Source organism: Malania oleifera, chromosome 6 (assembly GCF_029873635.1).
Source record: "Malania oleifera isolate guangnan ecotype guangnan chromosome 6, ASM2987363v1, whole genome shotgun sequence".
NCBI classification, from domain to species: domain Eukaryota; kingdom Viridiplantae; phylum Streptophyta; class Magnoliopsida; order Santalales; family Ximeniaceae; genus Malania; species Malania oleifera.
In genome coordinates this window covers 94,162,998-94,185,451 of record NC_080422.1, presented here as the reverse complement: position 1 = coordinate 94,185,451, position 22,454 = coordinate 94,162,998, and the positions used below count along the sequence as shown (strand labels likewise).

General features: G+C 37.1%; 1 protein-coding gene across 5 annotated transcripts in view; it reads left to right on the top strand.

Annotated features, from left to right (window-relative positions):
* LOC131157088 (DNA-directed RNA polymerases II and IV subunit 5A-like) overlaps positions 1-22,454 on the top strand; it is a 49,989-nt gene that overhangs the window by 26,048 nt on the left and 1,487 nt on the right. For all 5 annotated transcript variants that reach the window (XM_058110970.1, XM_058110969.1, XM_058110968.1 and 2 more), the window contains 2 exons: positions 12,767-12,975; positions 13,570-13,749. In XM_058110970.1, coding sequence (XP_057966953.1) covers positions 12,775-12,975; positions 13,570-13,749 — 381 coding nt within the window. In that variant the 5' untranslated portion in view covers positions 12,767-12,774. The remainder of the gene's footprint in view (positions 1-12,766; positions 12,976-13,569; positions 13,750-22,454) is intronic.

The window sequence follows — 22,454 nt, the reverse complement described above, 5'->3', positions numbered from 1 at the left end:
AAAAATAGTTGGAAAATTCCTTTATAGTCAGAATCTAGAAAATGTAGTTGATTCTCCATTTATGCAACCTATGCTTGATGTTATTGTAGGCATTGGAAAGGGGGTGAAGGGTCCATCATCCTATAAGGTATCTAAAGTTTATTTAGAGCAGGAGTATTGGGAAATGAAAGATTATATATTTTCTTTTGCTGACATTTGGAAGGAGAGAAGTGTAACCATTATGTGTGATGGTTGGTCAGGACCAACTAGAAAACATATAATAAAATTTTTAGTTTACTGCAGTAGAGACACCATGTTTCATAAGTTAGTTGATGTCTTTGATATGCCAAGTCGAACAATTGAATATTATTTCAGGTGATTTTCTAATTTTGATTGTATATGAAACTAGTATTATGAATTTGTATATTTTTAATTAAGTAATAGTAATTATTAAATCTATAATTTTATTTCAGATTAATGGATGAGGGGGTTGAAGAAATTGGATAGGAGAATGTTGTCTTAGTAGTGACTGATAATGTTTGTAAATTTACTTTTAGGATATTTTTTGAACCTCCAATTTCATCCATTAATCTGAAATGAAATTATAGATTTAATAATTACTATTACTTAATTAAAAATATACAAATTCATAATACTAGTTTCATATACAATCAAAATTAGAAAATCACCTGAAATAATATTCTAAAACACTAATATTGATTAATATGTTTGTAAATTTACTTTTAGGATATTTTTTGAACCTCCAATTTCTTTATGGTGCCCCACCCTCTCTTGAAGTTGCTAAAAGAAGTCATGGATAGGATTTAAAAAGTGATAATCAAGTTGGTATCTGAAATAGATACTCAAATTCGAGCTATTGATCAAGTAAGTATTGGTTCAATTGAATTGAATAATGAATTATTTTAGTATTCTGTAATAATTTCTAGAATATATATTAATATATCTAATTAATCAATTAATTATACTTCACAGTCATTCTTTTTTAGTTGTTGCTATATCGTGATAGGCAGGAGATAGTTGGAACCCCATTGGCTCAAAGGGCAGTGAAACAAACAAATCCTGGTAAATATAGCTAAATAATGGATGAATGGATATATTTTGTCATTTTTATGTTCAAATTTGACTTTTGAAAATTTCGCTATACCGACATAAAACTTTTTAATTATTCGTGCTGCCGAATGGTGGATTCATTATTCCACGTTTGCTCCAGAGCTCCAAAGAATAGCAATAAGAGTTTTTTAGCCAGACCACATTAGCTCCAAACTATGAGCGAAATTGGACCACCTTTAGCCTCATTCATGCGAAAACAAGAAATATATTGAAGTACATGAGATTACAAAAACTTGTTTTCGTGCATTACAACATGAGGTTAAAGTAAAGACATACAATGAGAAGAAGCCAATAAGAAATTGAAGATAGTTTATTAATTTAGACTATATTTTAGAAGAAGATGATCCTTTGAGTCCATGTACAGAGAAGAGAGAGGCGCCATTACTTGACAGTCAGGACACCTCAAATTGGTTAGATGAAAAGGTTGGTGGTACTGCAGAAGGAGGTGTTCAACCACCAATAAATGTGGATGATTCAAGTTTAAGCCTTGAATATACACAAAGTGATGACAATCTTGGTTTGAGCCCATCAAGTGATGATGATGGTGGCAGTGGTGTTGGGGGTGATGGTGGTGGTGGTGGTGGCAGTGGCGGTGTAGAATATGATTATGGGTATGACACAAGGACATCATTTGGAGGGGATACATATCCTCCTAGTCATTATAGACTTTGGGTATTCCTACAGAGTACCAATCTTCACAACTCAGGAGGAGGAGTGCTACTAGTGGCGGGAGTCATGATGCACAAACTAGAAGAAGTAACCGGCACCGAGATCGTGATTTTGCTGAAGATTCATATGGTGTGGTTCATAATTTTGGTGATTTTGGTTTAGATGATTCATCATCACAATCATATGGATCTCATCCAGCATATCCACCACCTTAGCACTATGATCCATATTATGTGTCTCATCTTTATTCTAGTGGGTGAGGATATAGTGAGTCTTCTTCTACACACTACCCAGAGACAACTCAGCCCCAACTTTTGGATTTTATTCAGGATATGGTTAAGGAGGAGATTATTCACCTCCTATATTAGTTGGGTTTCACCACCAGTAGATTTTCAGGAGCAACAACGAAACAACATAAGCATGAGTATATTCAACTATGTATTTCCACAAGGGTGGGGAGATAATTCCCAATCCCAATATCAAGATAGAGATGCAGATTATGAAGACCCTCCACGTCATACTTTTTGGTGGTGAGTTGTGCTATATTATAAATTTGGAATATTGTATTCATGTATTCAACTAATGATACCAATCATTTTTTCAAATTCATGTATGTGTATATTGAGTATTGAGCCATTTTTAGTAATTTTATGTCTTTAATTAATTGATTCTTCATTTTAATTACATTTGTACATTTTTTTGCCCATTAAAGTAATGCAAACTAGACAAAAATATGCATTTTTTTTGTAAACAGCTCACTAAAATTAATATAAAAATCATATTGTTTTTTAAAAAGCATTTGTAGGTTGAATAAAAGCAGTCAAAATTCATTAAAAATCATGTATTAATGAATTTCATGCTTATTTTTCATATTTGACATGGTTTTGCATGCTTGAAAAATTTCACAACTGTTACGCCTGCTTCCCTTTACATAACACCCATGTCTCCCGCATCCTACAACACTTGTGACCGTTACGCGATGTTACCCGCGACTGCAATTTAAAATCATGTGTTGCACTGAAAAAGTGCTGAAAGTTAAAAGTGTTGTTTATTTATGTCAAAGTAATTTTTGATTGGTCATTAAAAGTATTTATTAGATAAGTGGTGTTTGTATACTCACTTTTTATTACAAGTGCTTTATCAATGTTTTTTATCATGTAAATAAAATTATTGTATTTCTATTAAATTTGCGATAATACTTAATACACGACATAATATATAATTATTAAATATTGTTGATAGTAATGTTATTAAATAAAATAAAATCTTTAAAAATAATAATTTTAAAGTTTTAATTAACGAATTAATTAATATTACGTTGACTAATATTTTAAAGATTTTATGTTAAAAAATAGTATGTAATTATTATTTGCTAATTAACAATAATATTATTATTAACTTCTTTTAATAGTTTTAGTTTTATGATATTTATATAATTCATCATAATTTCTGGTTAAAAATTAATCAAAAATGCAATAGCATTTTTTAGATTTGGAAATGGGAGTTGCGGTGGTGATGGGATGCAATGAGAATGAGACCTAGAGAGAGAAGGAAGGGGGGCGGGGAGGGAACTTTGGGAAAGGGGGAGGCAACAACGTTGTGAGGTGACTGTGGTGCAAGGCAGTGTGTCATGATGGCGGTGCAAGGTGTCACGGGCTGACTATTTCACACCTTTGTGAAAGGACCGTGCGGCAATAGCTAAAGCACTTTTACTTAACTAGCCAACTTATCGTTTACCACAGTTTATCCATGAAACACTTTCATTATCATTCAATCAAATATCAGCGGAAGTAGTAAGCAATTATGAAAGCAGTGGCAAGCAAGCAGTAAACATTGAAGCAACGTAATTCATTCACAACACCTCCGTTAACGATGTGTGTTTAGAGAGGGAGGAAAGTAGGCTAAACACGTTGACAATAGTTAGTGAGTTTTTCAAGATTGATGAACACTCACCCTCCCCTAAAGAGTTTTACATGCAATTCTCATCCTAGCACTAGAAAACATTGAAGTGACCGAGGAGTTATACTGCCTTATTTGGCATAGGGAGAAATAACTACTAGAAAATAAACCTACACTAGTATTTACATGATGGAAACCCATCCCAAACGCACGAGACAAGCGGTCACAGGCAAACATAATGCCTTAAACAAGTTCGACTCGTGATGCTCCCCCACTTATGCGGTTGATGTCCTCGTAGACTTTGAAGATAGGTACACTTTTACTTTGTCCACGAATGGTTGTATATCTTCCGTAGAAATCCAGTTGATTTCTTTGTCACCAAGGCCTTTCCACTTCACTAATATCTCCCGCCGCATCTTCCTTTAGGATATAAACTCTTTGTCTGCAAGGATATCTTCAACTTCACGTCTTTCAAGTTGTACTTGAGTGACTTCTGCTCGGATCGTCGGTGTCGGCATTAAACGGCTTGAGGTAGCTGATATGAAACACAGGATGCATTTTCATCCAAGTCGGAGGGTCGATTCTGTAAGAGGCCTTCTCTACTTTGGCCAAGATGGGGACTGGTCTTTCATATTTGCAAAGTAGTCTCCTATCTCCTCCTCGTAGTAACCTGATCTGTTCAGGATTTAGCTTAACAAGCACCAAGTCACCTATGTTCTGCAGTCTTCTCCCTTAATCTTCCCACTTCTTCACCTGCTTAGAAGCTTTCTCTAGGTAGGCTCAGGCAATCTCTGCATTCTGTTTCCATTCTCTGGTGAAGATGTATGCTCTGGGACTCTTTCCTCTGTACGGCTCAGCCACTGTATGAGGTAACAGCAGCTGTTGGCCTATAACAAGCTCAAAAGGGCTCTTGTTGGTTGTTGAACTCCTTTGGGCATTAAAACATAATTGAGCCACATCAAGTAGTCGCACTCAATTCTTCTGGTTGGCATTGACAAAATAGTTCAAGTACACTTCCAGTAGTCCATTGAATCTCTTCGTCTGTCTGTGGATGGTAACTCGAAGCGATTTCAAGTTATGAACTGAGGATTCTGAAAAGGTCTGTCCAGAAGTTGCCAGTGAATTGTGAGTCTTAGTCACTAACAATGGCTTGGGGAACACCCCAATACTTCACAATATTTGTAAAGAACAATTGTGCCGTCTCCTTTGCCGAACAATACTTTGGTGCAGGTATAAACGTACCATACTTCGAAAACCTGTCTGTAACGACAAGTATAGATCCTGCATCTCCCACTTTGGGTAGGTTGGTGATAAAGTCCAGTGAGACACTTTCCCACGATTTGGACGGTAGTGGTAGGGGCTCCAACTTCCCTACGATCTTCCTTCACTCTAGCTTGTCTTGTTGGCAAGTGAGATAAGTTTGGGTATACTCAACCACATCATCACACATGTGCGGCCAATAATACCTCTCCTTCAATAAGGCCAAAGTGTGCTGCCATCCTGGATGTCCGGCTCACATGGTATTATGATACTCTCTCAGCAATGTCTTCCTTGGATCACTAGCTCGTGGCACAAAGAGCCAACTACCATGGGTCATTAGCAATTCGTCTTCCATCCAGAATTGCCGTGCTTTCCCCTCTTTGGTTAGTTTCATTAGGTTCTGCGCAATTGGATCTTTGGCTAAGTTCTCTTTGATGTGCTCCCGCATCATCATGGTAACAGTCCTCACACTCAAGTGTGCTACCATCTGCAAGGCCGCCAACTCGGCTTTCCTACTTTATGCATCCGCGACTTTGTTCAAGCACCCCGCCTTGTGCTTAAAGGAGAAATAAAATTCTGCGAAGAATTCCTGCCATCAGCCTTGCTTGGGTGTGAACTTTGGCTGTGTGAAGAAATGGCTAACTCCCGAGTTATCTGTTTTTACCACAAACCTTGACCTAAGTAAGTAATGCCTCCACACGCGGAGATAGTGTATCACCGCTAGCATCTCCTTCTCTTGAGTTGTGTACTTCCACTTTGCTTTACTAAGCTTACGACTCTCGTACGCAATAGGATGTCCCTCATGTAACAAGACTCCTCCAAGGGTGAAGTCTGATGCATCTGTTTGTACCTTGAAGGGTTTCATGACATCCGGAAGAGCAAGTACCAGATCTCTCATCATGGCATCCTTCAAGTCATCAAAGGCTCTCTGACACATCTCAGTCTAGTTCCACCCATGACCCTTCTTCAGTAGTTCTATCATAGGACCCATTTTCTGCGAATACCCTTCTACAAACTTCCTATAATAGTTGGCAAGGTTGCAAGGCCAAGAAAGGAACGCAGCTCCTTCACAGTCGTTGGGATCTTCCATTCTTGAATTGCTCTACCTTTCCCAAATCCATCCTGATATGACCTTGCTCAATCACATGACCAAGGAATTTGATGCTCCTCTGAGCAAAAGAGCACTTCTCTTTCTTCACATATAGACTGTTCCCCCTCATCTTGTTGAACACCTTCCGTAGATGCTCTTCATGTTCCTCCAGAGTAAAACTGTAGACAACAATATCATCCAGGTACACCACGACAAACTTGTCGAGGTATTTATGAAATACTTGGTTCATCAAGGTGCAAAATGTTGTAGGTGCATTTGTCAACCCGAATGACATCACCAAGAATTCATACGCCCCATACCACGTCAAACAAGTAGTTTTCGGATCATCCCCATCAGAAATTCTCACCTGATAGTAGCCTGACCTCAAGTCAAGTTTAGTGAAGTACTTGGCATGACTCAACTGATCCAACAAAATAGTAATCAACAGAATAGGATACTTGTTGCGCACTGTCACCTTGTTGAGCGCGCAGTAGTCTACACACATCCGCATGCTCCCATCATGTTTCTTTTGAAACAACACCGGTGCTTCGAACGATGCTTTGGAGGGGCGAACATATCCCGCTTCCAACAACTAATCAAGTTGTTTCCTTAGCTTTGCTAGCTTTGGAGGCGCCATCTGATATGGCCCCTTAGCAGATGGTTTCACTCCTGGCAACAACTCGATCTCATGCTACACAGCTCGTCGTGGAGGCAAGTTGTGAGGCAGCTTATCCAGCATTAGCTCCTTGTACTCATCCAACACTGCTTGGATGGTCATAGGCATTAGCTCTTGGTCTATTTCTTCATTTACCGCCATCGTGGCTAGATATGTCTGCTCACCCTTTCTCATCCCTTCTTGAGTTGCATGGCTGAAAGGAACTTCCCATTGTTTCTTTCGTTGCAACGGCTTGCACCATGTAAGGGTGATCTCCCATCAGACACAGGGAACCAGTAGAAGACATCAGCACTCCCTTCGTCCCCCTTAGGAATTCCATTCCTAAAATGACTGGAAAGTCATCCAATGGCACCGCTGTGAAATTCGCATGACCTTCCCACTGTCTAAGCTTCATAGTCACTTGCTTGGCTACTCCGAGAGTAGGTTGGGCTACAAAATTCACTGCTTTAATGCGTCTTGTATCCTTCTCCAAGCATAAGTTGAGTCTCCATGCTTCCGGCTGCGAAACAAAATTATGAGTAGCCCCGGTATCCACCATAGCGCGGGTACTCCTCCCATTGATACTCTAAGTCCACAAACATAAGTCTTTTTGTTTGTGTAACTTTTGGTGCTTTTGCTTGCTTTTCCAATGCGTTCACCTGCTGCATTGCACCCATCCTCGGGGTATCCTCCTCTTCCCCATCACTTTCCACTACCTGCTCTGCAGTGGAAGCCTGTAAGGCATTAAGTGTTGCTTTGTGAGGGCACTCAAAAACTCTACGAGGGTCTCAAATTTTACTCTTTCCAATGGGTGTGTTGAACCCTTGAGACGATGAAACTTCCTTTGAAGTTGATGCTTTATAGTCGGCTTCTCCACTTATGGGTTTGCCCTTCTTGAAAGATTTTCCACTGTTTCCCCCTCCACCAAACTATTTGGACAAAGCAGGGTTATCACTAGCATAGTCAGTCAAGCATTTTGCGATAGCTTGTGCGGTAGACAAGTCTTGAACTCTTTGCCTATGAAGTTCAGTTCTTGTCCATGGTTTCATTGTACTTAGTATGCGACCATAGTTTGGCGTCACCAACCAAGTACATGGTTGCAATATCTACTTTCACCTATTATGAGGCCGTCCTTATAGCGCAAAAGTACTGCTCCATATCAAACAAGAAGTTCTCCAACTCCTTGGCATCACGGGCACCCCCATACGTCCTGGGTTCTGGTACCTTGGTCTTTCTAAATCCTAGAGCATTAGAGTTTCCCATAACAAGAACCATCAGATTCATCTTTGCATCCAGATTAGCCATTCGAGAGTGTAAAGTTTCCACAGTGTGGTGAAAGTCCTCTGACATTTCACCTATCAAACTTGCTTGATGCTTTTGTGATCCCATCACTTCATCAACAAGTTTCCTCAGTTGGGCCATCTCCATGGCCACATTGTTGGCTGTCGTCTCAGCCTGTGCTTCCAGCACACTGATTCTCTCAGCATTGGTTGGTGCCATGGTCATTTACCAAAGCTTTCCCAATCCCATAACGAAGGCAACTGAATTCACGTAACAACTAACTTGGCTATGATACCAAGTGTCATGGGCCGACTATTTGCAGACTATTTCGCACCTTTGTGAAAGGACCGTGCGGCGCTAGCTTAAGCACTCTTGCTTAACTAGATAGCCTATTGTTTACCACAATTCATCTACGAAACACTTTCATTATCATTCAATCAAATATGAGCGGAAGCAGTAAACAATTATGAAAGCAGTGGCAAGCAAGCAGTAAACATTAAATCAACGTAATTTATTAACAACACCTCTGTTAACATTGTGTGTTTAGTGAGGGAGGCAAGTAGGCTAAACACGTTGACAATAACTAGTGAGTTTTACAAGATTGATGAACACTCACCTTCCCCTAAAGAGCCTTACATGCAATTCTCATCCTGGCACTAGGAAACATCAAGGTGACTGAGGAGTCATACTGTCTTATTTGGCATAGGGAGAAACAACTACTAGAAAATAAACCTACACTAAAATATACATGATGGAAACCCATCCCAAATGCACGAGACAAGCGGTCACAGGCAAGAATAATGCCTTGAACAAGCTCGGTTCGTGACGGGAGTTGCGGTGGTGATGGGATGCAATGAGAATGAGACCAAGAGAGAGAAGGAAAGGGGGGGGGGGGGGTGGGACGGGAAGGGAACTTTGGGAAAGAGGGGGAGGCTACAGCGTTGTGAGGTGACTGTGGTGCGAGGCAGTGTGTCATGATGGCGGTGCAAGGTGATGCTAGAGTGACTTCCCATATGAAAAAAGCAACCTTAGTTGGGGAGCTAAGTTTAGAGAAAGAGCTGACTGTGAGGTTCCCATCCTTGGGCTCATCAAAATTGGTCCGGAACTTAATCTTATTGTAACTGTTGAAAAAATCTATGAGAGTATCAAGCTCCCAATTGAAAGCATTCCTATTCATAGGAATATTCTAAACAATCCCTTAACTGGTGAACTTCATGTGTTGGCTAAGGATCACATCTTTGTCACAAGCTAGCTGAGTTGTGATTTGCCACAACAGATATTGTGCCAGAAGAACACATTCTCTCCATTCCCCGCATGAAAGTAGATGAGGGAAGAATTTGTCCCATCCTCTTCTAATGTATCATGAGTTTCCTTTGAATCTTTTTGAGGTCCAACCATTATGATGGAGACCATACTTGACAGCAATGACATCCCTCTAGAAATGATTTCTCTGTCATGAATCTCCAAAGCTATTTCCCCTAAAAGGCCTTATTAAAGATAATAAGGGATTTGAGGCTCACGCTGCCTTTTTTCAAAGGTTGTTTAACAACCACCCACCATTTAAGATGATATTTGAAAATCTCACTCGTATTCTCCTAGTGGAATCTTCTTTGGAAACCTTCCAATCTCTTTGCAACTATATTGGGAATTGGCAAAAGAGATATGAAGTAAACTGGGAGATTGGACAGAGTACTTTTAATGAGAGTGAGTCTGCTGCTTTTTGACTAAAGGTTCCTTTTCCAATATGCGAGTTTCTTTTCAAACCTATCAACAATGGGATCCCAAATACCCTTATCCTTAAACTTGGCTCCTAAGAGGAGGCCAAAATAAGTAATAGAGAAGGCTCTGAGCTTAAAGCCAAGGAGACTCGCAAGCAAAGATCCACAATCACAAGTTCCCATTGGAATGGTTTGACTTTTGCCCAAATTTCCTTTTAAGCCTAAATAGTGAATACCAATGTTTTAAAAGGCGAAGGCGTAAGGTGAGGCGTTTTAACCCTTGAAAGGTGAGGCATAAGCCTTGAGGCATTGGGACATAAGCCTTTTAAGAATTTATTTTTAAGATTAAAAAAATGTAAATAAATTTATATATTTTAAAAATAAAAAAAATTAAGAAAATCACAAATATAATGTAAGAAAAAAAAATTGTATATATTTTGCAAACTACTTGTTGGCTATTCAAAAATTGCTAACTTGAATACGTGACATAAATCATGACGAGAGATAGCTATACTATTACATAGTTCAAACTATTTTCATGATTTAAGATACAACTCTATTATTTTGGAAAGATTGAGGTTCAAGAGTTCTAGAATTCAACTCATATTATGAGATTCCTTTTATACAAACATGTAGTTAAAATTTTTTAACCAACTTTTTACTTGAGAATCACACAACCAAAACACGCAAGCCTCAACTAAAAAGGCAAAAGGCGTGCCTTTTGTAAAAATGCGTTAGCCTTTTTGGAATTTGGTATTTTAGATTAAGCCTCGAGGCGTTTTAGGCATGTTGTGCCTTGAGGCGAGCCTCAATTGAGCCTTTTAAAACACTGCTAAATACCAAGGAGGATGCATCTAAGATTAAGAATTTTCTCCGGCTCATCCTCACGAAAGATGATAGTGTCATTTGCAAAAGGAGATGGGTGATTTTCATAGTCATTGTTCCTTCGATGCTACGTTCCTTGAGAATATTGCTTTCATTTGTATCTTTTGTTTTTCAAAATTTCTTTGTCGCCATGTTAGTATCATGTCATGTCTGTGTTGTGTGTTGGTATTACTGCTGCTTAGATATCAACCTTATTGGAAATTTTGTTTAGTTTTCTCCTTATAGGCTTATACATTCACTTGTAGGCAATACAATTCTGTTCTTAAATTTTGTAAAATAAAAGGATTGATCACAGAGCCTTTTATAGGGCAATTGTCTATTGTCTCAAATTCGTCTTCTTTTCTTGGTACTGGGATTTTCTTTTTATAGAGGGTCCAGATGCATGCTTATTAAACTCCCGAAAATTAGTGTTTAATCCAGATCATAAGGGGAGTCAGGATCAATGAGTATTACGCAGAATTGTGTGTGGATTGTAGGATCATAGGATTGTTGTGGGTCAATAGGATTTTACTTCTTAGGCTGAAATTGAATTGCTCAAGACTCGAGCTTTATAAATAATGCCCACCATGTAGTTCTATAGTTTCCAAATAGGTTTATTGGGTCTCCCTTGACCCATTTAGCCCAAAGCGTTAAAAAGTTAGGCAAAAATTAAACCAAGACCTGAGATTTGTTTTGGGCAACAACACTCCATCGACATTCAGCGACAGAGCCTTCTGCAGAAGCAGGCAGCACCAGTCACAGCTTTGCAGCCTTCAGGTCCTTCAGTAGCAGCAGGCAGCCCCAGTCGCAGCCCTTAGCTCCTTTGGCAGCAGCAGAGGAGAAGCAGAGCTCTTTAGCTTTCTGCCACTCTTCTTGTTTTGGCAGCAGCAGGCAGAAGAAGAGCTTGGCAGCCTGCTTTTTCTTCATTAGACTTGAGATTTCTTCTTGTTTTTGAAAGCTAAGAAGAGGGTATTGTAGTTTGAAACTCTGAAACTCTGATTTATTCTTCTTGAGAGTTGAAACTTGAGAGTTCCTTCTCCTCCTCCTTTTTCTTCTTACGGTCTGAAATTCTGAATCTTTTTTTTTTTTTGGCGTAATTCATGGCTGACTTAAAAACTGAATTTATTACTTAGTATTATGATTTTTCAGTTTTCAATTTATTAAAATGTTGTACTTATTAACTAAGCTTCTGATCTTAAGAATTATCATTAAATTCCATATGCATTGATTTTTAATTTTTATTTTACATTATATGTAGAATCTTATGATCCTTGATCCAATCCTATAATCAAATCCTGTGGACACCCCCCCCCCCCCACCCCCACAATGCCAAAAACAATCCAGCATAAGATCCCGATCCTGACAACCTTGTTTAGGTGGGGGGGGGGGTGATGTATTGAAATTTTTTTGGGTGATATACGGTTGATGTGCTGTCCATTTATTGCTTTGTGACAGATATAGAAACATTTGTATGTCCATGAATTTTAGTAACTCGGAATATTACTGAATTGAAGCTGAGTTTGGGAAGGAAGCCTGTATTATTAGAGTTCTTTCCTACATTACCAAGCTGTATTATTCTTTAAAAAAATCAATCTATTGTTTTTTTACAAGGCATTTTGTTTAGTTTATCAAAATGGTGCCTAGTTGACTGGCTCTTTACCCATGATTACCAGGCAGGGAGATATCTATGTCAGATGAACATATATCAAAGCAAAATAGATTTTGAAGAACTGTAATGCAAATGCTGAGAGATTGCAGTTATTTTTTGGGGAATTCGAAATTAATATGACAAAATGACAGTTTATTGAATACAAAGCCCTTTACTGAGCAATTGTCTCAATTTCACCCTGCCCCCTTTTTATACTAGGAGATTCTTCATCAGAGGATTTAGGGGAGTGTGAAAAACATTTCCTGTGATATTTGGTTGATCTATTCATTTATTGCTTGCTTACATGTATAGAAAGATGTGTGCGTACTGGAATTGTAGTGACTCAGAATATGACAATTCATTGAATAAATTTTCTTGTATTGAAGCTGAATTTGGGAAAGAAGCCTGTATATGTTAAGAGTTTTTTACCTGCATTACCAGGTCTTATTTTTCTTTGTTAAAAAAAGAAGAAGAATCGATAGTTTTTCTACATGGCATTTTGTAACCATTTTGTTTCCATTAGTTTATCAAAGCAGTGCCTAATTCTCCAGCTCTTTACCCATGATTACCAGACAAGGAGATGTCTACATCAGATGAAGATGTCACAAAGCTATATAGAATCCGAAGAACTGTAATGCAAATGCTGAGGGATCGGGGTTATTTTGTTGGGGAATTTGAAATCAATATGACAAAACAACAATTTATTGACAAATATGGAGAGAACATGAAAAGGGAAGATCTTGTTATCAATAAAGCCAAGAGGGATGATAGCTCTGACCAGGTATGCTGTGCATTCTATTGTCTGTCCTTCAAGCTCAAAAGAAATCCGCTATCCTCTTCACTATTTTGCAGCTGTTATCATAGTATGAACTGTATTTTTGTGCAAGGGATCGATGAACTGTAATTGATATGTGTAGTTGTGTTCATGTTTAATTGTTGGATATTGTCACATTCATTGGAGTGGGCGTCCTTGTCTTTTTTGCTTAGCTGACGTTATTTTGTTTGCGGTTAATTGAAAATTTTATTTTGGTTACAAATTACAATAATGAAGAAAGAAGTGTTTATATTTTATAACTTTGGAATTTTACCCAATTTTTTTGGTCTTTGGTCATCTTTAACACAAAGTGCCCTAGAGTTGCTTATATATATTTGTATTCTTGTGAATCATATGCTATTACACAGATATTGATGTTGACTTTTTGAATCTACGACTTAATAAATATAAGAGGTGGTAGTTTTCTTTTCCCTCTCATTTGAGTTTTTTTTTTTAATCTGAAATTTCATGTTTGCAGAGCTTTGTGTTTTGCATGCAGCTGTCCTGTTAGTCTTTCTGTTCTTTTGTTTTTCAACTTACTGGTGGTTTCATCTTGGTCAGATCTATGTTTTCTTCCCAGAGGAGCAGAAGGTTGGTGTTAAGACAATGAAGACTTACACGAATCGCATGAAGTCAGAGAATGTTTTCAGGGCGATCTTTGTTGTCCAACAGAATTTGACGCCTTTTGCCAGGACATGCATAAATGAAATATCTTCGAAATTCAATTTAGAGGTTTTCCAGGTGCAAAAAAAATGCTTTCATGATATTGTAAAGACAAATTTGGTGGTTAGGATTTGCTAACCCTTGTGCAATATTTTCATGTTGAAAATATCTTGAGTATCTGCAGCTTTACTTATCCCAAAAATTCATGATCTGAAATATCAGCAGTATCAGGACACTACATGTTCACTAGGGTATGGCTTGTTAATTTCTATCTCATGAATCTTTGATTTGTTTAAATGTGTGCCATTTTGACAACAAGAGTCATCTAACTGCTTATATTTTTGTTAGAATAAATGGCTAGGATCATTTAGAGAACAGTATTTCAAAGTTGGAATCACAGTTGTGGGGGTTTAGCGGGATTACATTCACTTTTTATATGCACTGCTGCTACTGCTTGTCCTTCTATTTGCTAGTAGAACAACATTGACATTTACAATTTTGTTCAAGTTCAACTTGCATAGCTATGATCTGTTTAGATAGTGGTAGTTTATTGTGGACTTGTATAGGACAACAGGTTTATGCATTGCATATACATATTTATGCATTATTTTTGTTAGTCATATTATTGATGACCTGCCAGTTGAATCAACATGGAGCTGTGGTTTACAATGGTCTTAAAAGTCGGACTACTAGCATATTGTGAAGTTGGGTAACATGTACAATAATGTTATTTGTGATTTTATTCCAATAATTGTATACAAAGTATTGGCATACAAATTCATAGAAAATGTTGAACTTACTTTGTGGCTGAAAATTTATTAATAGAAAAATGAATGAACTAAGGAAGATTCATGAAATTTTTTTCCCCATGTAGCTTTCAGGATTTGTTGACTGTCTAATTGGAAAGATTATTAGTGTTATCTAAATGACCAACTTAAACCCACTATGTCCAACATCTTGTCATGCTACAAAGAACTCAAAAGCTCTATGCAAATAGCATCCCCAATAGTCGGGGTCGGATACATGAATCTTTTTTTGCCCATTTACATGATTGTGGGCAATTTCCCCTAGCAATTTAAGGTCTATTTAATCCTTATTATCTCATTTTGAGTTACCTTAGGTCTACCCGTACCATTCTACTGCTAGTAACAGTAATTACCTCACTCCTGACCGGTGCACTATTTGGACTATGCTTTAGATATAGTCTAAAATTTCCTTTAAATTGTTAAAAATTTCGTTGAAATTTCTGCTTACCATCATCCTTGAAATTGAAGCAACAGCTGATTTCCGTCTTACATAATTTCTGTTGAAATTTCAACAAGTAATCCAAAATTTATTGAAATCTCAAATTTTAGAGAAACTTATTAAATTTTAACTATAAAATGAAATTTCCTTGGATTTCAAATGTGTGATCTAGACATAAAGTGAAATATCTCTCTCTCTCTCTCTCTCTCTCATTGAAACAAAATATTGTTTCGAGGGCTTTTGAAATTATATGAAAAATTAAATTTACAACGACATTTGATTTAACCATTCATGTCTAAATTATCTATATTTTTATAATGAATAGCACTTGTTAGTCGTCCCAGCTGGGAGTATATAGAGTCAGAGGGGGGAGGGGATGAATGGACATTTTTGCGTATATTACATTTCTCTACAAAATAAAAACTCTTGGCAAGATTCAAGTAATTAAATCACAATATATAAAATAAATCAAGCACAAGACATAAATAAAGAGTATAGGGAGAGAAAAGCTTAAAACCAGAGATTTAACGTGGTCCGACACCAAGCTTACGTCCACGCCTTAGCACCAAACCAAGGATTCCACAATCCACTATGAATACTCTTTCACGGGCGGAGCAAGCCGTACAACTCAGGTACCAAACCCTACACTCGGGAACAAATCCCTACCACGCTCACCAAGAGCCTTCGGTTCACCAAGAATCTTCACCAAGTTTGGTTCACAAAGAACCTTACAAGAAAATGCTTTACAAGATGATGCTCCTCAACGGTTTTTCTAAGCTCTCTGAAATTGTCGACGGTTTCTTGCACACGTCGACGATTACCCCAAATCAGAAAAACTCATCAACACGAAAGTTGTGAAATTTTTTCTGAGCTTTCCATTGACACCAAGATAGTCCTTTTTTGACTTTTCTAGCAAAAGTTATGCCCCAAATACCGAAGGGTGTTCAGGAAATTTGATCGGTGCATAACTGGGGTTTTAAACCCAACCAGAAAGCTTTTTAATCACTTAAAACATTCTTGGACAAAAGTATATAAAAGATATTAAGTTTATTAAAGATTAAAACTTGTCCAAGTGAGTTTCTCATTGAATATAAGATATCTTGTTTGATAAACACATTTGAAAGCTCATTTTGATATCTTATATGTCAATATGTCCTTTAATGAAAATATGGTTGACTTCTTGAGGCTTTAGGACATAAACCATGTTTTGATAAGACTGGGACCAAGTATGAAAATGATTATGAAACCAAGATGTTGAAAACTTGTCCCTTTGAAAAATAGAATTGAGTTTATGATTGTTTTGACAAACTCTTTGAATTAACTTTGAAACCCATGAAAGATGAGTTTGTGACTTTAGGTTAAATCCATATAAACTCAAGTGTCCTAGTATGCATGCATTTGCTCAACTCTTGCTCAGAAATCGTGAATGAAACAAAACCGCAAGAGTTACAAAATGTTCCTACCTCACACAACCCATATTACATATAATTCAACGTAAAGTTTCCTTTGGTTGTGCTTGGGTTCATCCGAGTATGTGACATTTTGATCTTTCCTACTTTGATTGTCAACTCGGTCCAATCTTTGCCTTTGATTCAGTACTTCATGAATTCGTCATTGAAACCTGTATTAAGCATGATCCGCAAAGATAGGAGACACTAGGAACCACAAATAGGTTAATATCATCAAAACATATTAACCATAATTATGTAGCCCCCACGACTAACAATATTTAATTGATTAATGAATTTCATTTATATTACTGAATATGTTTAATATACATACTATATTACAAATATGTTCAATACATATACTATGTTACAACTATTGCACCTCATACACAACATAGATGTATTTAATTTATAATATATTAGTCCTAGAACTTACATTGTAATGTCTATTAACCATTTCTAAAGTAGCTGTATTTAATTTATAATATACTAGTCCTAGAACATACAATGTTATGTCTATTAACTATTTCTAAAGTTTCATAAAAGAATTCCATGCTTTATTACTAATTTCCATCATTTTTAAAAATCAAAATTGAAATTGACATCGAAATTAAAATTGGTATCAAAATTTCTATACTTTTGGAGCTTCAAAATTTTAGTCAAAATCAAAATTTAAGAGAGGGGGGGGGGGGGGGGGGGGAGGGTGAATTGGGTTTTAAAACTTTTTGGCTAATTTAAACATTTACAAGTCACCACATATCATATCCCATTTTCACGTGTATGTAAATTAATAAAACGATAAATGCAAACATACACGTGGAACATATCTTATTTAAATAGAGGTGTGCATGCAAATAATTATAACGATAAATGAAAGCATACACATGCGGAAGTTAAAAGTGCAATAATTAAATGAGATAAGGAGAGAGAGACACACGATATTTGTTATCGAGGTTCAGCCAAACCAAGCCTACGTCCCCGTCTTGGGCATACCCTCCAAGGATTCCACTATCCCTGCTCACTCAAATGGGCGGAGCAGAAGCCGTCACAACCTTTCCTTATGGGGTAAGGTAAACTCAGCTCAATTACAAAGCTGAGCCCAACTTGTCCCTCTTACGAGGCAGAGACTCCCCAGTTCAATTTTGTAAGATTTTATCTTTTTATGAAAATGTTTTGTATGAAGTGTAGGTGCCCTAAGGTCAATCTATGATCATCTGAGCATTCATTCCATATCATGCAGATGCATACATTATTATAGACCAAAGATAAAAAATTAAATGCAATTACAATTAAAATAAACAAGTGTCTTCTTTTTTCTTTGTTCTTCTCTTCATGGAATACGCTAGTATGATGTGAGCTTTAAGTCCTTTCTGGCTTCCATCTTCTTCTTCTGTGTGTGCATTTTGAATTGAAAACCTGTTCAAAACACTAACCACACACATGAGACACTTGTGTTTGTCAACATCAAAATAGAGATTGGACTCAAAAAACCAACAGCTGCTCCTTCCTTATCTTCTATAGGTGCTGTGCCTAACTTATTGTGGATATATTAATTCCTTAATTTATCTGTTAACATTGTACCATTCATCTACCTTATCATTATCATTTTGGCAGCTTTTACTTTTTGGATATGTTGTTTCTTAATTGCCCAACATTTTGATCCATGTAGCATAGCAGGTTTTAACAATTGTCCTATAAAATTGTCTTTTTGATATTAAGGATATTCTATGATCACACAACATGCTATACACATTTCTCCATTTTACCCAACCTATTAACTCTGCATTACATCTTCTTTGTTTCTTCTTTGACTTGCATAATAGCTACATGAAGGTTTCGGTGGTTTGATCAAGAATTGGTGGCTTAGCATGCAGATTGAAGGGAAGGCCATTTATGTGGCTGCAACTAAATTAAAATTGCTAGAAGAAATGCTGAAGTGGTGGAACAAAAACATCTTTGGCAATATCATTCTTGAGGAAATGAGATTTTGAATGATATAACGGAGCTCGAAGATCAGGAGTTTAGAGAGTCTAAAAGTTGATAGAGCAAAAAGAGTTGCTCTTAAAAAATAGAAGCCCTTGCTGAGATATTAGCTTAGAGGAGATAGCCTGGAGACAAAAATCAAGGGCCCTTTGGTTGAAGGTAGGAGACAGGAACACCAGATTGTTCTACTGCAAGGCTAATGCGCATTGTAGATATAACTTTTTGATAAAAGTGGAAGTGGATGGTGTTCTTCTTGAGGAGGAGAGAGATTAAAAGGAGCACATACAGCTTCTACAAAAATTTGTATACTGAGAAGGAATCTTGGAGATGAGTTGTTAATGGTATGTCTTTCAAAAATCTTAATTTCTCCATGGCTTGATGGCTGGAAAGGCCCTTTGAGGAAGAGGAAATTGATTCAGCTCTCAAGAGTTGTAATGGGACAAGGCTCAGGATCTGATGACTTTAATATGGCTTTCTTCCAAAAGCACTTGGACCTCCTTAAGCAACACATACATCAATTCGACCTTTCTCTCTCTGATCCCTAATAGAGCGGGGTCTCTAAGTATTAAAGACTTTTGTCCCATCAGCCTGGTCAGTAGCTTGTACAAACTCCTCTCCAAAGTTCTAGCAGCAAGACTCAAATTGGCGATTTCAAAAGTGGTTGGGAAGCACCAACATGCCTTTGTCACAGGTAGAATGATCATGGATGCTGCCTTTATTGTGAATGAGGTCATTGATACCTATTTAAAAGGATGAAAAAGAGGATTAGTTTGGTAATTGGGTATGTATGAAAAAAGGCCTTTGACCATGTGAATTGGAACTGTCTGCTTTATATCCCCAAAAGGATGGGTTTTGGGCAAATTTGGTGCAATTGGATAAGTCATTGCATTCCACCACTTCATTCTCTTGATTAATGGCTGTCCTACGGAGTTTTTCAGATCATCATGCAGTTTGAGCTAAGGAGATTTTTTCCCTCTTTATTTTTCTTGGTTATGGAGGTTTTGAGCCACATGATGACCAAGGTAAACGAAAGTGGCCTTTAGGGGCTCAACATCGGAAGGAGCAAAGATAATTTTCCTGTCTCCTACCTTTTTTTTGCTGATGATATTATTGTTTTTGATCTTGTTCAAATTCTAAACCTTAGATGCATCCTTCTTGGGTTTGAAGCAGTCACAGGTTTGAAGGTGAACTTGAGCAAGAGTGTTATCATTCCTATGGGGCCTTGTAATCGTGGTCCCTTCCTTGCAGAATTCTTGGTTGTAACCTTGGAAGCTTCTCTATTTCCTACCCTGGCTTGCCTTTGGGAGCCAAGTTCAAAGACAAGGGTGTTTGTTATCCAATAATTGGTAGATTTGAAAGGAAACTGGCTGGCTGGAGGAGGACATATCTCTCCAAGGGTGGTACTCACTCTTATCAAAAGCACCTTAGCCAACCTCCCAGTTTATTTTGTCTCTGTTTACCATCCTAGTGCAGTGGCTAATCAATTGGAAGGTATTTAAAGAAGATTCCTTTGGGGGAACATGAGAGGAATTTAAATATCATCTTGTGAGGGTTTGGTCTTAGATCCCTTCCCCTCTTCAACTAGACACTCTTGCGAAAATGAATGTCAAGTTTCATGTTTGAGAATAATCATTTTTGATGGAAGCTATTGTTTTTAAAATATGGTCTTTATCACTACATTTGGGCGTCTAGAGAGGTGGTTGATGGTTATTGTACAAGTGTTTGGAAATTCATTAGAAAAGGGTGGGAACACTTATTTTTTTCTCACATTCATTTCAATGTGGGAGACGTAAAGGATGTGTTTTTTTGGCATGGTGTTTGGTGTGGTGGCTCCCAACTTGGCACTTCATTCCTATCTATTTATAGACTTTCCTGCAACAAAAATGCCCTCATTGCCATCACTAGAGACCCTTAACCGATGAGAACCTTTGGAACTTTCCCCTGTTCAGAAATGTGTTTTGATTGGGAAATTGAGTCTCTTATTGATATTTACAGCAGCCTTTACAATGTTCAAAGCCAAGGCTCCTCCAACAACCTTAAGTGGTCCTTGAGAAAGGAAGGAACTTTCATAGTCAAGTGCTATTATAACCACCTTAGCTGTTCAACAGAGTGTACCAACTCTTTTCCTTGGAAACCCATTTGGAAAATAGCAACCCTTCCAAGGTTGACTTTTTCACCTTGGAGACCGCAATGAGGAAGATCCTTACCCTTGAAAACCTTCAAAGAAAGGGCATCTCTACTGTGAATAGGTGTTTCCTATGCCTCAAAGAAGCAAAATCTATGAATTACATCGTTCTCCTTTGCCCTTAGACCAGGAGTCTCTAGAGATTGGCTACTTCTTTGGTCAATTAGAAATGGGTCATTGTAGCGTCGGTTGAGAGCAAGATTTGGGCTTTGGAAAGGGATTTGCTCCAACAAGCTTGAAAGGAGAGCCCTTTCTCTTATTCCCCTTGCTATTTCTTGGCAGTTTGGAATGAAAGAAATAGAAGGGCTGTCAATGGGACAGTTTCTTCTTTGTAGGTTGTCAAAGATAATTGGATTTTCATGATCTCAAATTGGCATTGTGGGTTGCCCATGAGGGACCTCCCTATTATTCTTGATTTCTGGGATGTACTTGAGTGATTGGTGTTTGTTTTAGTTTGTTGTGTTGGCATTGTACTTGAAAGGCATTCTCTTGATGCCAATTTGTCTTTAATAAAGTTTCTTTACTTAAAAAAAAAGACTAAAATTACATTTCATATATTTTGTCTTATTTCTATATATACCAAGACCTCTAGATTCTAAAGCGTCTCTCCGTAATTCTAATTTAAATTATATTCTACCCCTTTCATCAATCAAGACAATATCATTTGTAAACAACATATCATGGAACCTCATTTTGTATGCTCCTAAAGTTCATCCATCACTAGTGCTAGAAGATAAGGGCTTAAATTAGATCCTTGATGTGCTTATATTATGACTGGAAATTCCTGAGTCCCTCCACTCCTAGTGCTAGCTCATACTCTATCCTTAATGGCATCAATGTGCCTATTTGCATAGTTTCTCTCTGTCTGTTAGTCTCTCTCTCAAAACCCACCAACTTCCCTAGGTAGTTGGTGTCTATCATAGTCATCGTCTAAGTCAATAAAATCATATTCAAATCCCTTTTCTTTTCTCTAAACTTTTTCATTGATCTTCTTAAAATATGTATGACTTCTATAGTCAATCTCAGGTATAAAACAAAATTGATTTTTTGAGACCCATTTTTTTAATTTTAGTCTTGGTTCTCAATTACCCTATCCCATAGTTTCATTCTATGACTCATAAGTTTAATTTTACAATAGTCATTAGAGTTTTGAATGTGTCCTTTAGTTTTGTATATAGGTATCGAAGTGTTTTTCCTCCATCCATTTGACATTTTTGTAGTTTTTTATAATTGTGCTAAATAAAAAAGTTAACCATATAATTTTGTTATCACCTAGGTGTTTCCAAACTTCAATTGGGATATCATTTGGGTCCTTTATTCCATTATTCATCTTTTTTAGTGCAAACTTAACTTCATTAACCTTATTTTTGTGAATAAATCTCAAAATATTAGCCTTTTCCTCATTTGTTAATTCTATGTTAGGTTTTCTATTTGGTTTTCATTAAATATCTTATTAAAATAATTTTTCCGTCTTTCGTTTATGTCATCTCTTTAATCAAGACACTGTTGTATTTTTTTTTTGGATACATTTTACATTACCTAAGTTCTTTCTCTTTCTTTCTCCAGCTCTAGCTAGCTTAAATATGTCCCTTTCCCCATCTTTTTGATCTAACTTAACATATAAAGTATTATATGCTCAGCTTCACTAATGGCCTGCTTTAGATCTTTCTTGCCTATTTATACTTTTTGAAGTTTTCTATGTTTCTATATTTTTGCCATGTTTTATACCAAATCTTTTGTCTTTATGGATTTTTGGACTTCTTGATCTTACCACTAACTTTTCAAAGTTTGCCTTTTCAATATTCTGAACTTTTTTTTGGAGACTTCAAAATATTGTACTTCTCTTTGTTTACATATATTTAAAAACAAAATTGATTGATCAGGTATGCTTTTATCTCTTCTAATTATTTGTTACTTGATGG